The 21,214-nt window shown below is 38.5% G+C and overlaps 1 protein-coding gene across 1 annotated transcript in view; it reads left to right on the plus strand.

The window, feature by feature from the left end:
• The window catches only part of LOC143270500 (vomeronasal type-2 receptor 116-like), a 71,648-nt gene that overhangs the window by 32,394 nt on the left and 18,040 nt on the right, over positions 1-21,214 (plus strand). Inside the window, exons 4-6 of the mRNA XM_076560665.1 lie at positions 9,556-9,847; positions 11,115-11,924; positions 19,389-19,616. Coding sequence (XP_076416780.1) covers positions 9,556-9,847; positions 11,115-11,924; positions 19,389-19,616 — 1,330 coding nt within the window. The remainder of the gene's footprint in view (positions 1-9,555; positions 9,848-11,114; positions 11,925-19,388; positions 19,617-21,214) is intronic.

A 21,214-nucleotide genomic window follows, 5' to 3' on the forward strand; every position in this document is an offset into this window, starting at 1 on the left:
GATTTTAGAGAAAGTTCCATGGGGTGCCGAAAAGAACATATATTGTTTGTTGTTTGGGTAGAATGTTCTGTAGATATCAATTAAGTCCATTTGAGTCATAACATCTGTTAGGTCCCTTATTTCTCTGTTAAGTTTTGATCTGACAGATCTGTCCAGTGGTGAGAGTGGGATGTTGAAGTCTCTCACTAGTAATGTATGGGGTTTAATGTGTGATTTAAGCTTTAGTAATAATGTTTCTTTTACATATGTGAGTGCCTTTGTATTTGGGGCATATATGTTCATAATTGAGACTTCATATTGGTGGATCTTTCCTGTGATGAATATGAAGTGTTTTTCCTGATTGATTTTAGTTTGAAGTCTATTTTGTTTGATGTTAGGATAGCTAGACCAGCTTGCTTCTTAAGTCCATTTGATTGGAAAGCCCTTTCTCAGTCTTTTATTCTGAGGTAGTGGCTATCTTTCAAATTGATGTGTGTGCCCCAGAAGGATAGTTCCTGATTTATATCCATTCTGTTAGCCTATGTCCTTTTATAGGAGAATTGATTCCATTGATATTAAGGGATGTTAATAACCAGTGAATTTTTGGTTGTAGTGTGTGTGTGTATTTCCCTTCTTTTGGGGTTATCTATTGCTTGTAGTTTCGAGGGTACATCTGACTTCCTTAGGTTGGAGTTTTCCTTCTAGTGCTTTCTGTAGGGCTGGGTTTGTGGATAGGTATTATTTAAATCTGGTTTTTGTCTTGTAATATCTTGTTCAGTCTGTCTTTGGTGACTGAAAGTTTTGCTGGATATATTAACCTAGGCTGGCATTCATAGTCTCTTATTGTCTGCATTACATCTGTCCAGGACCTTCTGGCTTTCAAAGTCTCCATTGAGGAGTCGGGTGTTTTTCTGATTGGTCTGACTTTTTAAGTCACTTGACTGAGAAAGGAGAAATTTTGCTGCTCTTAATATTCTTTCTTTATTCTGTATGTTTAGTGGTTTAATCATTATGTGGTTAGAAGACTTTTTGTGGGTTCTAGTCTATTTGGTGTTCTATAAACTTGTATCTTCATAGGTATTTCCTTTATGTTGGGAAAGATCTTTCATGATTTTGTTGAATATATTTTCTGTGCCTTTGAGTTGGTATTCTTCTCCTTCTTCTACCCCTATTATTCATAGGTTTGTCCTTTTCATGGTATCCTGGACATTTTGTGTTATGACTCTTTGGGTTTTACTGTTTTCTTTTACCAATGAATCTATTTCCTCAGCTTTATCTTCTATTCCAGAGATTCTCTCTTCCATCTCTTATATTCTGTTCCTTATTCTTGCATCTGTGTTTCCTGTTTGTTTAATGAGATTTTCTATTTCCAGCATTTCCTCTGTTTGTGTCTTCTTCATAGTTTCTATTTAAATTTTCAGGTCTTGAACTGTTTCCTTCACATGTTTACTTTTTTACATGTTTTCTTGGATTTCTTTAAGGAATTTATTGATTTCTTCGTGTGTCTTTCCCTCAGTTTCTTTAAGGGAAAATTTCATTTCCTCTTTAAAGGCCTCTAGAATCTTTATTTAGTTATTTTTAAGGTTACCTTCTTCTGCTTCTTCTACATTGTGATATTTAGATCTTGCTGTTGCAGGCGGGCTAGGTTTTGGTGATGCCAGATTTCTCTTTATGTTGTTGTATGTATTTTTGCACTGACATCTACTCATTACTTCCTCCAATAGTTGCAAGAGGTGCCTGTGTCTGATCTATCTGATCTTGGTCCACTCTGTGTATGCTCTGTCTGGGTCTCAGGGGACCCTTCTGGATCCAATCTTAGCTCTTGCTATATTTGAAGCTGGCAGATTCTGTATGTCAGGGAACTGCTCTTGGTCCAGTCCAACCTAGCTGATTCTGAGACTCAGGGAGCCTCTCTTGGTCTTATTAGAACTCTTGGTCCAGTCAGAGCTGGCAGATTCTGTGTCTCAGGAAGCATCTTTTGGTCCAATATGAGCTAGCAGATTGTATGTCTCAGGAAGCTACTGGTATCCCAGGGTGATGCTACTGGGGTAGGGCATGGGTCTTATAGATTGCTGGGTCCTATGGGGAGTTTTGGTGGTGGTGCCTGACACGGGAATCTTACCTCCTGGCCAGCAACTCTTTGTGCAATGAGAGCGGGCATATTTCCATGTGTCAGGAAGTTACTGGTGTCGCAGGTAGATGATTATTGTGGTAAGGCATGGGTCCTGTAGAATGCAGGGTCTGATGGGGGGTTTTGGTGGAGGAGCTTGCCCACAGGAGATTTTTCTACTGGCTGGCAACTTGGGCAGTGTTGGGTGGGGGTTCTCATAGACAGGCTGTGTCCTAGGACCTTGATCCTTGAGGCAGGACTATTTAGGTGGGAGAAGAGTTACTCACCTCTTGGTCTAATGAGAGCTGGTAGATTCCTTATCTCTGGAAGTTACTGGGGTCACACTCAGATGGGTACTGGATAGGGCATTGGTCTTGTAGATTGCAGGGTCCAGTGGGGGATTTTGGCAGGGGAGTCTACCCACAGGACTTTTTCTTGCTCGCCAGCAACTGGGTCAGAGTTGGGTCAGGGTTCTTGGGGACTGCCTGTGTCCCAGGGCCTGGGTCCTAGAGGCAGGACTGTCTGGGTGGGAGAATAGTCCCACACCTCTTGGTCCAGTGAGAGCTGGCAGATTCATCAAACATTTGCTGTAAGTTCTGTTTTTCACAAAAAATAATTGAATTAAAGTCACATAAACAGTGTGCTGTGTCAGATGGATCTTCCAGAAGAAGAGTTAAATTAAAGTTACACAGAAGCATGATGTAGATTTTATATCTCTCAATCTTTTTTTAAAATAAATTTTACCCTAACTTTTTGTTACAGATTTTACAGATTTTTCAACCACATTCAATGAATTTACAAACCCTGAGATAGAGAAAGTTTACAGACTTTACTTACAAACATAAAGATAAACTTCATACTTTAGTAAAAGCTTTAGAGATGTAAGAGAGGGAAGCAGATTAGCATCCCGGACCTTTATCGGGAATAATTTACTTTTTAGCTGTTTTTAAACACACAGCATTGTTTTCTGTGCTATTCTGCTTTCTCTACTTCTCTTGTCACAGGTTGAGGTGGCTCACCTAACACAGGACAGATTTGAACGAAAGCCTTAAACAGAATGCTGAGGTCTGGAGGGAGAGAACTAATACCCAACCCCACAGACACTTTATTTATAGAACACAAAAGCATGAAACAATTTTAACATTATAATATTATCCATACCCCAAACATATGTGAATGTTTATAAAAGTGTATCCAGTGATGAGAGAAGGGACTGGAGCAAGCAGAGAAGAAAAATGGCTCTAAGATAACACAAGAGCAGGGAGCTAAGACCCAGAGACAAGAGATTTTTGAGAGAAGAGAGAAGAGAGGAGAGAGAGAGAGAGAGAGAGAGAGAGAGAGAGAGAGAGAGAGAGAGAGAGAGAGAGAATTTAGTTTGGGATCATATGCTTATGATAACAGAAATTGTTACAGTCTGTGGGCATTTGGAAGTCCAGTGTGCCATCTATGGTCACTGAGCTGTCCTGAGGCCAAGTCATTTGCAATAAGACAACTAGGATTAATATAATCTCCAAGTCTGAGAAGGAAAAGAGATTGGAGAAGGCACATGAGGAGTATGCAGAGCAAGCTCCAGGTGTAAGGAGGGAACACACTGGGAGGGAGAGCAAGGATGGGAGAGAGAAGGGTAAGTGTCCCGGTGACAAGAATTTCAACCATGATGTCTCCAAGTGACCTAGAGTTTTGTCAGAAGGAAATGTCTGAAATAACAAAGGAGCAGCATCCCTTTCTATGTGACTGACACACAGGCTACACACACTCTAGACAACACATTCACACATAAACATGGAGTGGCCTCAAGACTGTGTCTCAAACATTCTCACTTTATCTAAAACCAGAGAAGTTGGGATAACAGGAAACAGAGATCCCAATGTCTTATCAACAAGCATTGATTTAACTCTAGATAAAACAAACAACCCAATTTAAAACACATGGCACTGAAATGAGAGTGCAGAAAACATGGAATACAAATGCCTGAGAAAGATTTTAAAGGTGTTCAATCTCCTTAGCAACCAGTGAAATAAACATTAACGTTTCCTTGATATTTTGTCTTACCCAAGAACGCAAATTACAACAAATGCTGGCCTTTATGTGGGTTAAGGGGACCACAGACTGCTGTATTCCCTATGTAAATTAGTGTGGAGGCTTTCTAAAAGTGTGGAAAGAGATCTACAATATCCTCTATGTTTATCAATCCTGGGTATATACATAAAGGCCTACATATCCTACTAAAGAAATTTTTGAACATCCAGGTTCATTGTTGCTATATTCACAGTAGCCACGAAGTGAAAGCAGCATAGATGTCCCTCTACTGATGTATGGATATTGAAACTGTAGTACATGTACGCCAACTGATTTTATCCAGCTGAAAACACAAATAGAATTAAAAAATTTACATGTAATGGATGCAGCTGGAATTACCACTCTGAATAGGGTAACCCAGACACAATAAGGCAAAGCCAAATGCTTTCTCTCATATGCAGATGCTAATTTCGAATCTTCAGGTATCTCTACCTACTGGTGTACCCATGTAAATCAGGGAATTAGTAAGGTGCAATAAAAAGGGATTTCACTAGCAGAGGAATGGAGCACATGTGGTATGAACAGGGGAATGGAAATACTGGAGCAGGAAGGGTAAGGCAGTGAGTTCTGGGAGTTCAGATCAGCAGAGGGAGTGTGCGAACGATGAACAGTAAGACCTTGGAGAAGACTACATGGGAATGTACTAATATAGAATTGTCCTAAAATACATACATAAATAATTGAAATGTCATTATTCTATAGCTACAGAATAGTGCTTCTCCCTGATACCGTGGGCCATCAACCAAAAATCCCAGCACTATTTATGTTTCAAGTTGTTTGTCAATGCTGTCAATACACACCCAAACATTACAAGCTATTTCTGTTGTTCATGGTTACCCTCCAGAATTTGATGGTGTCTGCATACTTGAGTTATAGGACTTGGAGAAATCAAGCTGGGGCTGACATGGAAACTTTTTTCCTACCTGCTAGCATCCACAGAGCTGAAAAGTTTTATGCATATTAATAAAAAGAAAACATAATTAACTGTCTAACACACCAGTGACATCTGAAACCTACAGCTATGACTGTCAGGGAATGATATGCACACTGGTGGCATATCTTTATAGTGGCATGAATATTACAAGGGTAACCCATAATATTCTTATCATATTTAAGTGCAGTTCCATTAGACAGATCTCATGCCTTACTCACTTACCTGACCTAAGAAACTCTGGCTAGTCATGCCATTGATCCAAAATTAGAACTACTATAATTATTATGCTAATAGACAAATATTGTACCTGCCTCCTCAGTTCATACCTTTATATGGACAGTTCAATGCATACTTCCTTCATACCTTTTCAGAGAAGCTTCATGTTCCAATAGCTGGGAGTTATTACACAGTACTATAAGTGATCCTCAAACAGATAATAAGAGACTGTGCTCAGCTCTACATGGGGTATGTTTATCATGCACTTTTTCCCCAAAGCTCAGACCATGTCAGAAGACTGGTAGACTTTTCTAAGAGTCAAAAGTAGTGTATTGTTTGGGGTGAAATTATTCTTTACATCACATGGTCATGGCACACACAAACTTACTGCACAGGACCTGCAGGAAATATGCCAAACACATTAATGGGATAGAGAATCATGAATACCTTTCTGCCTGAGAAGCCTTTGGCATTTGGTAGCTTCCAGGAATGGGAAATTCAGTTTTCTTTAGGGTATTAACACTGAGATGATTCCCATACTGCAGCAGAAGGCCTTACTATAATGTATATGCTGGTAATGCAGAGTGGACTCTATGGGGAATTACAGAGAATGCACTTGATTTTGGGTGGAGAAAGTGTCGAAAGGTAAGGGAGGAATAAGTGGTAATGGGGGTGGCAGAGATTTGATGAACACATAGGCTATGCATATAAGGTATTCTCAAGTAATTTAAGCATCTGTACTCTGCCAAATAGAGTGGAGAAAATTTGAATCAAGTATAAAAATTAAAAAAAGAAGATGAACATATGGAGGGAGGTCAGCTGACAGTGTGGAATCTTGTCTTTTCTTTTGCTTATGTTGTTCCTGAGTCTTTATTGAATGAGAATCTGAAGTCCACCAGCCTGTGCTCATAGGAGCCATTTTCCCCACTTGAACATCAGAGCCATGTAGCCACTTTGAGCTGTGAATTCTGAGAACTTGCAAGATTTTCTCATTCTTTGGGGCCAACCCCAACCATCCTGCTCTGATGACTCTTTAGCTGGAGGATGTCTCCTTGGTGACTTGAGACCGGGAAGCCACCATACCATGAGAACATTACAGTTGCTGACACTTGAAAACCTGTTCAATATTAATCACCAAGTGAGAGGTCTGCTGTGTGACTCTCAGACTGACAACATGATGTCACAGTCTTGTCCTTCACTACAATGACCAACAGGTTTGCAATTCTGTATTTTTTACTGACCTCGTGGTCTCAGAGGTTTCATTCAAACCCCAGGATAACTCTGTGGGGAGAAGCCTGTTTTGTGGTTGCCCTGGACTGGGCTCTCTTTCTTATGTCCTTCCTGGAATAGCTTGCCTGCTGCCTAATCCTTTTGGTCCATAATTTTCCTACACTCCTTCTCTCTAAAATACACATTTTATTCTTTCTGTCACTCAGGACATGAGGCAGACTAAATACAGTACTTATAAATATATCTCAGACAATATATTTTGATCTCTCTGCTCCCCAACACCTCAATATTTAAGATGCAATTCTATCATTTCCTCTTTCATTTTCTCCCTCCAACTCTATCCTGTCCTCCCAGCCCTACTCCCTCTCAAATTAATTTTGTTTTATGAAGAAGGGTGCATACATATATAAACAAATGAGTACACAAATTTAACCAGCTGAACCAATTGTTTTGTGTTGAATATTGCTTTTGTGTCATAGGAAAAACCTCAGCCCTCAGATCAAACAGAAGAGACAATTCATTCTAGAACCAAATTTGAGTGACTATGGCTGGTGACCAAGATTTCGCTGACCCCAGATTCCATGTTCCAAGGTTGGGGCAGTTTCATGAAGCTTTTGTAGTAAAAATATATGAAATTTGTAAATCAAAAGATTAGTGAAAACAAAAGAGAGGAAGTCACGGGCAAGATGGGAAAACTTATCCCACAGGCCCAAGATGCTATGCAATGTCATTTTTAGCTTTTAGGTTGTTGGAAGTCAGTTGTCTCATAAGTTAGTAGATTTCAAACATCTTTAATTAACTAGTAATTGGAGGTTAGCTCACCTGCAGACATGTTCAAGAAATGGCTGTTCAGGGTGCTACAGTTAGCCTGGAATAAGTTAATAAGTCTCTAGACCTACAACACTTCAACCTTCCATATCACAGAAGTTCTATTCAGTCAGTTTGCAGACACAGCTCTTTTCAGGGATTCTCATGTATGTATTTATAAACATGCATACAATTATACACATGTATGCATTTAAACACATCTATGAATTTGTACACATGTATGTATTTATACACAGGTATGCAATTATATTCACATGTATGCATTTATATACCTGTATGCATTTATACACATGCTTATACTTATATACATGTATATTTATACACATGTATACATTTGTACACATTTATTGTGTTGTTCCAATGTATGCATTTATGGAAATTCATAATTCATGCACAAGTATTCATTTATACACATACATGCATTTATACACATGTATTCTTTTATAAGCCTGCATAAACTATAGCATGCTATACATGCATGTATTTATACATATGTATGCATTTATAAACCTGCATGCATTTATACTCATGCATACATTTATATACACATATGCATTTTTATACATGAATACATTTATACACATCTATTCATTTTTATAATATATGAATTTATATACATGCATACATTTATATACATGTATTCATTTATACACATGCATGCATGTGTACAGATGCATACATTTGTACACATAGATGCACTTATGTACATGTATTCACTTATATACATGCATACATTGATACACATGTATACATTTTTAGCCATGCATACACTTTTACTGCTGAATATTTGGTTTTGGATAATCCCTGGGGAAGAATAATTTCTCCCTCTCCTTAGCTTCCAATTACCAGGTTTTGAACAACAGATTCTTAACAAAGGATCTAGCCATAGATCTCAAATTAACACAGTGTAAACAAACTGCATTTCTTCCTGCTGCCCTTAGGCCTCTAGGTAGATTCTGCTTCAACAGAACCCAGGGGACTTGGGCCTCATGAATTCTCTGACTTGTCTGCAGTGGGACTAGGCAGGCTCTTGTCAAGCAAAGTTTTGAAAGCAGCTCCTAGAGACCACTCCCCAACCACCAAATGACCTGTGTGCGACAGCTCAGCCCAACTTCCTGCTTCCAAAGTTTCCTTTCCTCTCATTCTGAGCACTCTTCACTGCCTTCATGGATTTGGGAGCTTTTCCTCTTTTTCATATTCTATTTTCATGAACTTTGATTCCTTCACTGGCTTACACAGGAGATGCTATCACTCATTTAAACTGCAAGCTTAGAGATACACTCTTTTCTTTCTTTCTTAGTTTTTTGATTTTTAATTTTTTTTATTTTATGTCTATGAGTGTTTTTCCTACATGTCTATCTGTGTACCATATGTGTGCCTGCTGACTGAAGAGGGCAGAGGAGAACACATAACTTCTTAAAACTGGTATACACTATTGTAACCCAAAGAGTAGCTTCTTTGACCTGTTAGAGCTCTCCCCAAGAACAGTAAGTAATCTTAACCTCTCAGTCACTTCTGAAGCCCCAGATGTACTTCCAAAAAGGTTTATTTATTTTTATGGCAGGTGTTTGAGTGCTTTCCTTATTATATATGTATGTATGCCACATGTGTACCTGGGGCCCAAATATGCTAGAAGAGGAGCTCCTGGCTGGATCTACAGATGGTTCTGAGCCACTATGTAGGTTCTGGGATTGTTGCAAGGTTTTCTACAACAGGAGGCAGAATGCCTAGTGACTAGCTCTCTGTCTATCTCCATAAGAAACACTTTAACACTAGGCATGCATGCAAAAAAATAATTACACTTTTCAAGAATGAGTATGAAATCAAATCATTACAAAATAAAAGGATATGAAACTCTTATTCACAGTCCTAGAGAGAACATTAGTGTCTTTCCTTGCCCAATGCTTCCATGAATATAAACATCATAAGCACCATGTACTGATCAGCCACAGGACACAGACAAGTAATACTAAATCCACACTATGCTCTTTAAGAAACCAAGTACTGAGACTTCATGAGTCATTCCATGATGTTTCTGAGCTGTCAGGGGCTCATTCACACAAGCTTTATGTGTCAAGAAAGAATTCAGAACTTAATGACCTGTAATTTCCTGAATTTGCTAAGGAATTACTGAGAATAGTGGCCTGACTGTGCACAACATCCTGCCCCTCCTGTTTAGAGAGAGATGGAAAAACTATCAATGTTTGCTGGCCTTCTACTTTGCCATTGAGGAGATCAATAAGGATGTTCACCTGCTTCCCAATGTGACCTTGGGTTTCCACCTCTACAATGCCTTTAACTCCCACCGGAGAACCTTGGAGGGCCCTCTGATGTGGCTGTCTGGAAGGAGTGAGTTTATCCCTAACTACAAATGCAAAACTCAACACAAAGCTCTTGGAATCATTGCAGGAACCAGGCCTGAATTTTCTGCTGCAATTGGAACACTTTTAGAGCTCTACAAAGTTCCACAAGTAAGTTGGCAAAGTTTTGGTGTCCATAATCAAATAAAACATCTGACCAATAGAAAATGGAGAAGTTGTCTGTGTTTCCTGCTGGTGATTTCAAATGTAAGTGAAAGAATTACATGGATCCTGCTATGATCAACAGTGGAGTGTGGTGAAAAACATGAGCAGTAAATACTGTGGTTTTCTAAGAAGATCACTTAGTAATATTCATGATTCTATCTCTAGTAATTGGCAAGATGTACTTGGCAGCTCATAGCTGAGTACTGTTCATAAGTCAAACATACAACCCAGATAACTAACTGCCCAAGCTGGGGTATAAACATATAGGTATAAGCTAACCCTGTGTTCAATGACTGACAGATAGAGGAATAGTAAGTTCAGGACATGTAAAATCTGGGACAATCCTTGGGCCATCACAAATGAAAATGTTCCAAGGAGTTTATCTTTATATTCTGGAAAGTAGATCTCAGAGTACCACTCACCAAGAACATCCACATAGATGCATCCCGACAATTGGTTCTTGCCAGGCACTACTGAAGTAAAGCAACCATCAGTAGGCATCATTGCAAGTAGAGAAAATATTTGGTGAGTGCTAACTCATGGATAATCAAAATTATAAAATAAGTCAGTGTAAGACTGATTATTATCACACAGTGAAACAATTCATACATTTATTGTATCCTAAATTAAGAAAAAAATATATACACAGTAATTTCCATTTATCTCAGAGATTTGCATTTTAAATTAGTTTCTTGGTAATGACATTGCCAAATCTATCATTTGAGAAATATGATGCATCAATGCTTGGTGAAATTCCCCCAGATATTCATGATTTGCTCTTTTCTAACACAGGAGAGAAATCTGTGAAAAAATGTGTTATTTACATTCCTGAAGGCAGAGGTTCTAGGGAAGGTGATGTCCTGTGGTCAGAGTAAAACACTTGGTAATGCTTCTGCAGTCTATCTCTACACCCCATACTCTGTTCCATTGTTATTGTAAGAAGAGAAATCTTGGTGCCTTTAAAATCTAACATGAAGAGAATATCATTCACTCACTTGCTTCAGAACTATTAGTAATTTTAGAGCCCATAGTACCTGACAAAGACCGTATTCCATCACACAATGAGAGAGAAGCTAACATCACAGAAGACAGTCTCCTTACCAACATTCAGTTTCCTGATCCCCTTTCTCGAATAATGAACTCACTTCCGCTAAGGTGAAGACTCCAAATACCTAGAAACTCAGAATCACATTTTTTCTGTTTGCTTCTGCAGGTCACATATGGAACTTTTGATTCTATGCTAAGTGATAGAGATACATTCCCATCCCTTTACCAGATGTCTCCTAAAGACACAGCTCTAACCCAAGGGGTGACCTCTTTACTGCTGCACTTTGGCTGGAAGTGGGTAGGGCTCATCGTGTCTGATCATCTGAAAGGAAAGGAGTTCCTCTCTGACCTGAAAGCAGAGATGGTATCAGAAGATATCTGTGTAGCTTTTACTGAAAAACTCCAGGCTAATTGGAAATTTCAGTTAACATATGATGTTGGGTTGGTAAATTTGATCCAACATACACAAGCAAATGTTCATGTATTCTATGGTGATATAGATGACTTAATATTTTTCTTCATAAAAACTAAAATGAAAGCCAGAAGGATGGTGTGGATCTTGGCAAAGTCCCACTTAGTTTACTTAGAGTCTTTATTCAATAAGCAAAATGATTTGATGGTCATTTTTGAAGGAAGCTTCTCATTTTCAAAGAAGAGAGATATCCCTGGCTTCAACCACTTTCTAGAAGCACTTACACCCTCCCAGTACCCAGGTGAGCTTTACTTTAATAAATTCTGGATTGACAATTTTTATTGCTCACCTCCGCCTCTGCTATGTGGAAATCATAAACCCTGCCCACTGAATATATCCCTAAAGACAAAGCAAGAAAAAAATATGATGGTCACGTCTGAGCCCAGTTTTTCCATATGGAATGCAGTGTATTCGGTGGCCCATGCCCTCCATAACATGCTCTTGAGGACAACAGAAATGGGATCTCATGAAGACACAAACCATGACAGGCTTCTACCCTGGCAGGTAAGCCTATCTCAAAAGCAAGTGAAGCACTGGGAATTTATTCGTGGGTGAGTCACTGAAGTCAAACGCGCAATACATTTTCATCTTATAGTAAAAATAGATGGGCGGTGGTGGGACCTGCCTTTAATCCCAGCAACTTGGGAGGCAGAGGTAGGTGGATCTCTGTGAGTTCGAGGCCAACCTGGTCTAAATAAATAAATAAATAAATAAATACATACATATATACATACATACATACAAAAATAAAAATAAAAAGCAAAATGGAAAGGGTTCTTTTACAATGGGTGTGCATGTGTCTGTAATTATGGTGCATGATTTGGAGTACTGTAGCTATGATTTCAAGACACTAAATTTGTACATATTTCAACAAATGTTTTCCTTGTAGGAGTTGAAATTCGGTTAAAATATCCAAAATCAATTATTGTCAAAATTAGCAAGTTCAATAATAAAAATTTACACAATTTCATGGAATATGTCTGATGCCATCAGATAGAGACATAGTCACCATATCTAACAGCAGCTATTTCATATAAAATATAATATATATTTAACCACTCAAGACCATGGGAAGAAACTTTTATGGAAAATAAAAATAGGCTGCCATAACCTCAAAAGTAACTGAGAAAGAAATGTTTTTTACAGATTATTTACTCTTAAATAAGATAAAATTAAGGAGAAACCAAAGACTGTGCTTCCATTATTAAATGTTAGAATACAGATGGTGCTCCTGAGCCTAGGCCATGTCTCATTCTTATAGTGACAAGTGCGTATGTTTGGGCTTAAACCATCCTGATATAAACTTATGACTCAATTATACATATGAGCCTTGATATTCCCCTTCAAATAGGTGATCATCAAGAAGTTTGTTGAACAGACTTTTCATTTTTATTTCATTTTCATTCAGTCTAAGGTAGATAAATAGAAAATGAACTCTGAATGTTTAGTGTACTATGCAGTTTTTAGTATTATGGATAACAATAATATTTGACATAGACATTGACACTGTTTGTGAACATGGCATCCTGAGATGTGATATTAGGTAAGTTAGTGTGTCTCTTGTACAGAAAACTGAATATCTAAAAAACGGTTCTTTATGAAATGGGTTGTCAATTAGTTAACACAATAATGAATCTCAGAACATGAACTATTAACCCATTGTATTTATTAAATACATAATAAAATCAAGCTGGAGGGATGGCTCAGCAGTTAGGGGCACTTGATGCTTTTGCAGAGGACCAGAGTTTGGTTGTTAGCACCAACAGGCAGCTCACAGTTGTCTGTAACTCCAGTTCTTAGGAATGTGACCCTCTCTTCTGCTCTCTGCAGATATCAGGAATACAGTTTGGGAATATACATACATACACATAGGCAATACACAGAATTAAAAATAATACAAATCTAGGGACCAGAGACTGCTCTGAAGTCAGATGTAACTGCTGCTCTTGACAAGATGCAGGTTCAGTTTCTAGTATCTGCATAGCAGCTTACAGATGTCTCCAAGTCCACTTCCACTTGACCCAGCACCCTCTTCTGGTCTTAATGGGCACCAGGAACATGTGTAGTGCACATACATATGTCCATGAAGGAAATTCATACACAAAATAAATTAATATAAAATATAAAGAAATCTGAAAAATGTAGCTTAATCACAGAACATTTGGTTTTTTTTATTTTTTATTTTTTATTTTTATTTTATTATTATTATTTTTTTCCCATCACAGGCAATTTATTTTGTTCTATTCATAGTTAATACAGAAAATACTTAGAAACATTTCCATATAATGTTTGGCACAGAAATCATCAAATAGAAGTATACAATGTTGACAGGAGGCAGTACATTTATAATTTATAACCCCAAATGTATTTATAAATTAGAAATGGAAAACTCTACAAATGAAATTATGAAAGTTCACAAAAGTCATTTAATCTGTCAGTTTCTCATTCATTTTTATGTCTTAATAATATTCTATTGTATGAATAAGCCACATTTTATTTCTCTCCAGTATTTGATAGCTATTTGAGTTGTTTTAACTTTTTTTTACTATTAGCAACACACTGCTGTAAACCTTCATGTACATGTTTCATAGGTGCACATTTTCAGTAGTTTGTGGATATATTCCTAAGGGTAGAATTGCTGAGTAACAGAGTAACAATGTTTTGCATTTTGACCAACCACCAAACTGTTTTGCCAAAGTGGCACACCATTTTACAATCTCACCAAATCCTTGTTTTTAAGGCTCTGATTTTTGTACAAAAGCATTCAATCATTCTGTCAGACCAAACCAGGAAAAGTAAGCTATAGTTCAGAGCTGTTCTATTCCATTTACTATGCAAAGCCATTCTTGGCGTTTGCAACTCTCAGCCCTTTTGAGTATTCTTGCAGTGTTCACCTTTTCCTCCACCACTTTTTTCTTCTTCTTTTTTTCTGGTTTATTTCTATCTATTACAAATGTATAAAAAATCCTCCATCAATGCTGCTGATAGCAGCAGAACCTTGAGAAATATACCTTTGGTTTGCCTCAGAAAAGGAACACATATTGCACTGTAAAGTTTATAAAATTGGCGCAAAACATTGTGATAATGTTACAATACCAGTTTTAAGAGTTCAGTGACTAATGGGGAGCCGATGGGATACATGCAGAACTGTGAAAGCGATCTCACTTAGCCAGCTGTACGCGTAGACTGTAAATCTACATTCAGATCATTTCTGAACTAAGACTATCATCTCAGTTTATCTGCTGAGGTCAACCAGGAAACCCTAGAATATACCTTGATTTCTGCAAAAAACAAAATAGGGGGAGGGGTTTCTTCAGCATTTCAGTCCACGAGTAACAGTATCCTAACAGGCAAAGTGTTCTCTCACTGTCAACATAGAATGAACTGCTGCTGGAGGTCAACTTGGGCTTTAATTTGCATTAGCACTTACATGCATAGTAGTCCAAGTTGTTGACCTCATGACTTTAAAAAGTAACTCTAAAAAAGTAAAATGGCCCTTCTTGGAAGACTAAAGAAAGACATCCAGCCACAGTTGTAAAAAGTCTCATCAAAACAATATACCCTTTTATGAATTATGCCTCAATTTAACAAAAAAAAGTAGCCCCAAATAAGAAGCAGCTCTGAAAAAGAAAATATAACTTAAGATATTTGAAAAAAAAAAACAAGGTGAATATAGGTTCAAAAATAATTAAGATACATTTTCTTAAGGCTACCTAGAATTAGGCTTTAAAGAATTCTACCATTTCAAGTTTACCACCAATTACTAGATACCTATTTACAAACAAGATGTTCACTTTTTTTGTTCCTTTATCAAGAGAAAAATCTACCTTCAGACTATGAGGGTGGTGATGGAGAGGGACTAGAAAACAAGATTCAAACAATCCCATGCAAATATCACATTTTTCAAATGGAAGAACTCCAAAGTGCACTAGAAGTTCCAATCACTAAGACACTTTCCATTGAAATGATTTAAGTACAACTACATGGCACCAAGGTTCAGGCCTAATATAGGCCTGACAACCAAGTCCTTGTTTTCTGGAAGAAAGGGCTCAAAAGTCCCACTCAATTCCACATAACAATACTTCAAAGATCAATTAGGTTTTCATTTCCTTAATATTTTTGTTTTTGACTTCTAATCTTAAAGACTAGATTAAAACTTAGCACATTTCCCAGAAGGCATTGCTTCCCTTTGCTCTATGAAAGAGTCCATCAAGACCTCTTCCTCAAAACCATCTAGCCCCCAGCCTCGAGCCTGTGCTTGTGATGCATCTTTCTCAACATCCTGAAAAGGTAATGTAGGTAAAATATGCTCATAAACATTAAAACTAGTTGTTAGAAAGACGTAACTAGCTTTATAATTTAAGTTTTAAAGCATAAATATTTGCAGAGCTTGATCTGCACTGGAATGATTGTTGGAGCCTAGAATTCAACATTTACAAATTCTCATTCACACACACTATTATCACACAACTTGTGTCTTGAGAGAATCTTCTGCTTTTTAAACCTTTGGCCTCCCAGTCAATCCCAAGTTCAACCAACTTTAACTAAAACTTCACTCGGAATTTCACCAAGGTTTTCACCCACACATTAATGCTTGTCATATCTTTCATCAACTGTCAAAATCTGAAGCCTGCTCAGAAATCGCCAGGTAAAAGAAAATAAATGAAATACACAGAGGTTATTTCAAAACAGAACATGACCATCATCAAAAAAAAAAAAATGTCATGATTCCCGATTGGGATCATCCTTTGTTTACTACTAGTAAGAAAAATCCCACGTTGGATTATTTCACACTCCGGCATTGGCCAAAGGACATGAGAGCTGGTTCTGGAGCATGCAGTTTCTCACACAGGTGTCCCCAGAGGAACACCAGTAATAAAGTAACGTGAGGCCTCTCCCGTACAGAGGCTGTCTCACAGGGGCATCAAGGATACCCACTAGTTTGTGGAGATCCCTGAGAGAGTATGATTCTTAAAATTTGGACTGTACATAATTCACATCAGCCCTGTTCAGGTACTTACTGGAAGAAAGATGCAGCTGTTTGCCAGAACTCAGCACTCCACTCTAGATCAGCCATGTGGCCATGATGTTTTTTTCACAAGTGATATTCTCTAGTTTAAAGGATAATTATGTTGGGCTACAGATTTGCTATTTCCAAGGATGACTTGGAGTTCATCACTCATCACTTGATTTGAATAACCATCCCAACATCAACCATCTATTTGTGGTTGTGTTTTGTTGTCCTGTGGTGTATGTTGGTGTGGCATTATCTATTGCTTGATTTTTCATGGATGTGTTCAGCTTCTTTGGGTTGAATTTTCCATTTCTAGTGCTTTCTGTAGGGCTGGGTTTGTGGACAGGTATTGATTAAATCTGGTGTTATCCTGGAATATTTTGTTTACTCCGCCTATGGTGATTGAGAGTTTTGCTGGGTATAATAGTCTGGGTTGGCATCCGTGGTCTCTTAGTGTCTGCATGAGATTTGTCCATGATCTTCTAGCTTTCATAGACTCTATTGAGTAGTCTGGTGTTATTCTGATGGGTTTACCTTTATATGTTACTTGGTCTTTTTCCTTTGCGGCTCTTAATATTTTTTCTTTGTTCTGTGTGTTTAGTGTTTTGATTATTATGTGGCAAGGGGACTTTTTTTTTTTTGATCCAGTCTATTCGGTGTTCTGTAAGCTACTTGTATCTTCATAGGTATTTCTTTCTTTAATTTAGGAAAGTTTTCTTCTATGATTTTGTTGAATATATTTTCTGTGCCTTTGAGTTGGTATTCTTCTCCTTCTTCTATCCCTAATATTCTTAGGTTTGGTCTTTTCATGGTGTCCCAAATTTCCTGGACGTTTTGTGTTATGACTTTTTTGTCTTTAGTGTTTTCTTTGACTGACGAATCTATTTTCTCTATCGTGTCTTCAGTGTCAGAGATTCTCTGTTCCATCTCTTGCAATCGGTTGGTTATGCTTGTTTCTGTAGTTCCTGTTCGTTTAGTCAGGATTTCTATTTCCAGCATTCCCTCAACATGTGTTTTCTTTATTGTCTCAAATTCATTTTTCAGATCTTAGAATGTTTCTTTCATCTGTTTAATTGCTTTTTGTTGGCTTGATTTGATTTCTTCCCATTTTTTGTTTGTTTTTTCTTCCATTTCTTTAAGGGAGTTTTTTATTTCCTCTTTAATGGAGCTTTTCATTTCCTCTTTAAGGGAAGTTTTTATTTCCTCTTTAAGGTAGTTTTTCATTTCCTCTTTAAGGAAAGTTTTTATTTCCTCATTGAGGGAATGTTTTATTTCTTCTTTAAGGGCCTCTATCATCTTCTTAAAGTCATTTTTAGGGTTGATTTCTTCTGTTTCTTCTGTCATGGTATGTTTAGGTCTTGTAGGTGTAGAATCACTAGGTTCTGATGTTGCCATATAGGTCTTTATGTTGTTGCCTGTATTTTTGCACTGGCGTCCACTCATCTTTTCCTCTGTGCGGTGCAGGTGGTGTCTGTGTCTGAGAGTGTCTCTCTTGTTCTAATTTTTAGTCTTGGTTTAGTAGGGGTTCTTGGTTAAATTGGTGCTATTGGACTGTTTCTTCAGGGGCAGCTGATCTCAGTCGGTGAAGTATATACTTATGATTCTGGTGATCTGGTTTAGTGGCTGGGTAGCACCTTCTTCTGTGTTCCCAGGTCACGTTTTGTTCATTTGTCAACTCTTCAGCTGATCTTGTTTCTTCAGACTTCAAACTCTAGGCATCTGAATCCTCTCCCAGATGGGTTTCAGCTGAGCAGGGTAGTCTCACCAACACCTCCAAGTTGTTGGGTTTCACAGGATCAGCAGTTGGGCCCTGGGTTGTCCCCAGAAGAAGTGCCCAGACTCGCCCTGGTTCTGACCCACGGAGATAGCCTCTTCCCCAGGTGTTGGGGCTAGGGGCGTCCCATTTCCAAGCTGCGTCTGCCCCTCTCCGTCCCTGGGCCTGTCCATTCCTGTGGCCCGCCACCACAGGCCCACCTGCGTCTGCTTGTCTCCACCACGGGTCCTGTATGTCCCTGTCAGCTGCTGCTGGGTCTGTCTGCCTCTGTGGGCCACCAACGGGCCTGTATGTCTCTGCCGGCTGCCGCCACGGGCCTACCTATCTCTCCTTGTCACTGCTGCCGGGCCCATCCACCACTACGGGCCGCCACCAGGCCTGTATGTCTCTGCCGGCTGCTGCTGGGCCTGTATGTCCCTGTCAGCCGCTGCCACCGGCCTGTCCACCTCCACGGGTCGCTGCTGCGGACCCACCTGCGTCCACCTATCTCTGCCACGTGGCCTGTCTCACATTTGGGTTTTAATTTTGACTCCAATATAGTTCTTATCAAAGCTGAAAGACAAAATTTGTGACCCAAACTAAATAAAGGATGGGAGGCAAGCAGTGAGTTTCTTTCTAATTTCCTGAAGTACAAATGGCATACAAAATTTCTGCATATTAATATACATTTTCAAGAGTTTGGAATTTTGCATAAACCCCTGCTAATATTATCAAGTCCAGACACTATATCTACATGTATACCTATCTATCAACCTAACCATACACACATAGGTTCATGGTGTGCCATAAAGAAGGTAAATATCTTAACACCTATAAACCAGTAGACTAGTGTTGCTTCCATTTTGCTCCAGATTCACTCAGAAATCATCTATATTTTCTAATTAGAGACATTTTTCTCTTGCTGGGGAGAGACACAGGGCCTTGTTCCCACTAAAACATGGTCCACCCTGCACTATGTTCCACCCCTTAGACAACATTTTTCTTTGTGTTCAACTACTTCTACATTAATTTCACAGGGAGAAAAGTTCATCTCACTGGAACAAGTGGGGGAGACAATTGCTCACATGAAGCCTCTTCATAAAGAAAGCCAGTGTAGGGAGAGAGAAAGAGGATTGCTCTTAGGGACCACAAGTGAAAGATTTGTATGCACTACTCATAACCAATTGACGTCTCTCTCCAGCTTCATCCTTTTCTGAGAAAAATTCAATTTACAAATGCTGCTGGAGACCAAATATGCTTTGATGAGAACAAGAATCATGTGGAAAAGTATGATATACAAAATTTTATGGGACATACAAATCGTTATTCATTTCCTGCTAAAGTAGGAGAGTTTGTCTCCAGGAGTCCACAAGATCAAGGCTTGTTTATCAATGAAGTTATGATAAAATGGCCAAGCAACTTCAATCAGGTCTGGCTGAATTTCAATATTTAATATGTAGACAAATATCTGCAAAGATTTATGAGAACTGATTGTGATGTCTCTTTGAAATTTTAAATTATTTTTATACTCTAATTTCTTAGCTTCTGTTGTGAGCTTGTGTGTGAATTCTCATGCATGTCACTGCCTGTGCTCGTTGAGGCCACAGTCAGCACTGGTTACCTTCCTCAGTTTTTCTCCATTTTATTTTAAACATAGTCTCTCTCTGAACCCGTTGCTTTCTGATTTAGCTGTACTCAACTGGACAATGACACCCTGTCTCCATGAATGCCATATTGGGAATACAGGAACACAGTTCTGCACCTCACTTTTCTATATTTCCCTTCTGCATGATCAAATTCAGGACCTTATGCTTATATTGCAAGTACGTTAAGTACTGAGCCATCTCCTTAGTTCTGTTTAATACCTTCAATTTAGAAATAAATCAGTCTTTTGATTTTGACTTTGATATATGTATAGATATGCATATACATGTTCAGGTACATATACATATACCCATAAGCACACACATATTGATGGATAATGCTGGTAGATAGAATTAGTTTAAATTGAAATTCAATTTGGGTGTGTTCATTCATGCTGCAGTGAATGAATAAATCAGCATTCATGACTGTATATATGAGTGTGTGTTTCTGTGAGTATTCACATACATGCATACAATCATATATATATTTTCCTCATATATGCATGCTGATGCTTAATTTTCCCTCAATTTAAGACAACTCATACTGAAACATGCCCACAGATTTTATAAAGAGGAAATAAATTACCAATGTTTATGCAATTTCTCATTATAACTGATGTTTGTGAGCTGCCTGGTTTGTATACTTGGTGCTAAACTTAGGTTTCTCTGTGAGAGCAGCCTGCACTCTAAACTGCTGAGCTGGTTCTCCAGCCCCATGTACCTATTAGTATGTAGATATTTATGAGACAGTCACTGACTTCCAATCATGGCAAGAAGCATGTCTAAGGGAAGGACAGAAATATATCTTTGCATACATAATTTCCAAAAATATTATTATTAAATTTGTGTTATATAGTTTTTTAATATAAATATATTTTTCTTTCTTTTTTATTATTCAGAAATTTTCTATTCATTTTACACACTAACCACATATCTCCCTCTCTTCCCTCCTCTCACCCCACAGCCTTTCCTCCCAACCCACCCCCACATTCCTCCCTCCTCCAAGGCAAGGCCTCGAATGGGGAGTCAGAAGAGCCTGGCACATTCAGTACAGATAGGTCTAAAGCCCTCCCCCTGCACCAAGGTTGTGTAAGGTGTCCCACCATAGGCACTGGGCTCCAAAAAGCCTGATCATGCACCAGGGATGGATCCTGATCCCACTGCCAGGGGTCCCCTTAAATAGTTCAATTTATTCAACTATCTCTCCTATGCAGAAGGCCTAGTGTGGTCCAGGGGGGCTCCACAGCTATTAGTCCACAGTTCATGAGTTTCCACTAGTTTGGTTTGGTTGTCTCTGTATGTTTTCCTGTGATGATCTTGATGCTTCTTGCTCATAGAATCCCTCTTCTCTCTCATCAACTGGACTCCTAGAGCTTGGCCTGGT

Source organism: Peromyscus maniculatus, chromosome 23 (assembly GCF_049852395.1).
Source record: "Peromyscus maniculatus bairdii isolate BWxNUB_F1_BW_parent chromosome 23, HU_Pman_BW_mat_3.1, whole genome shotgun sequence".
NCBI lineage: Eukaryota > Metazoa > Chordata > Mammalia > Rodentia > Cricetidae > Peromyscus > Peromyscus maniculatus.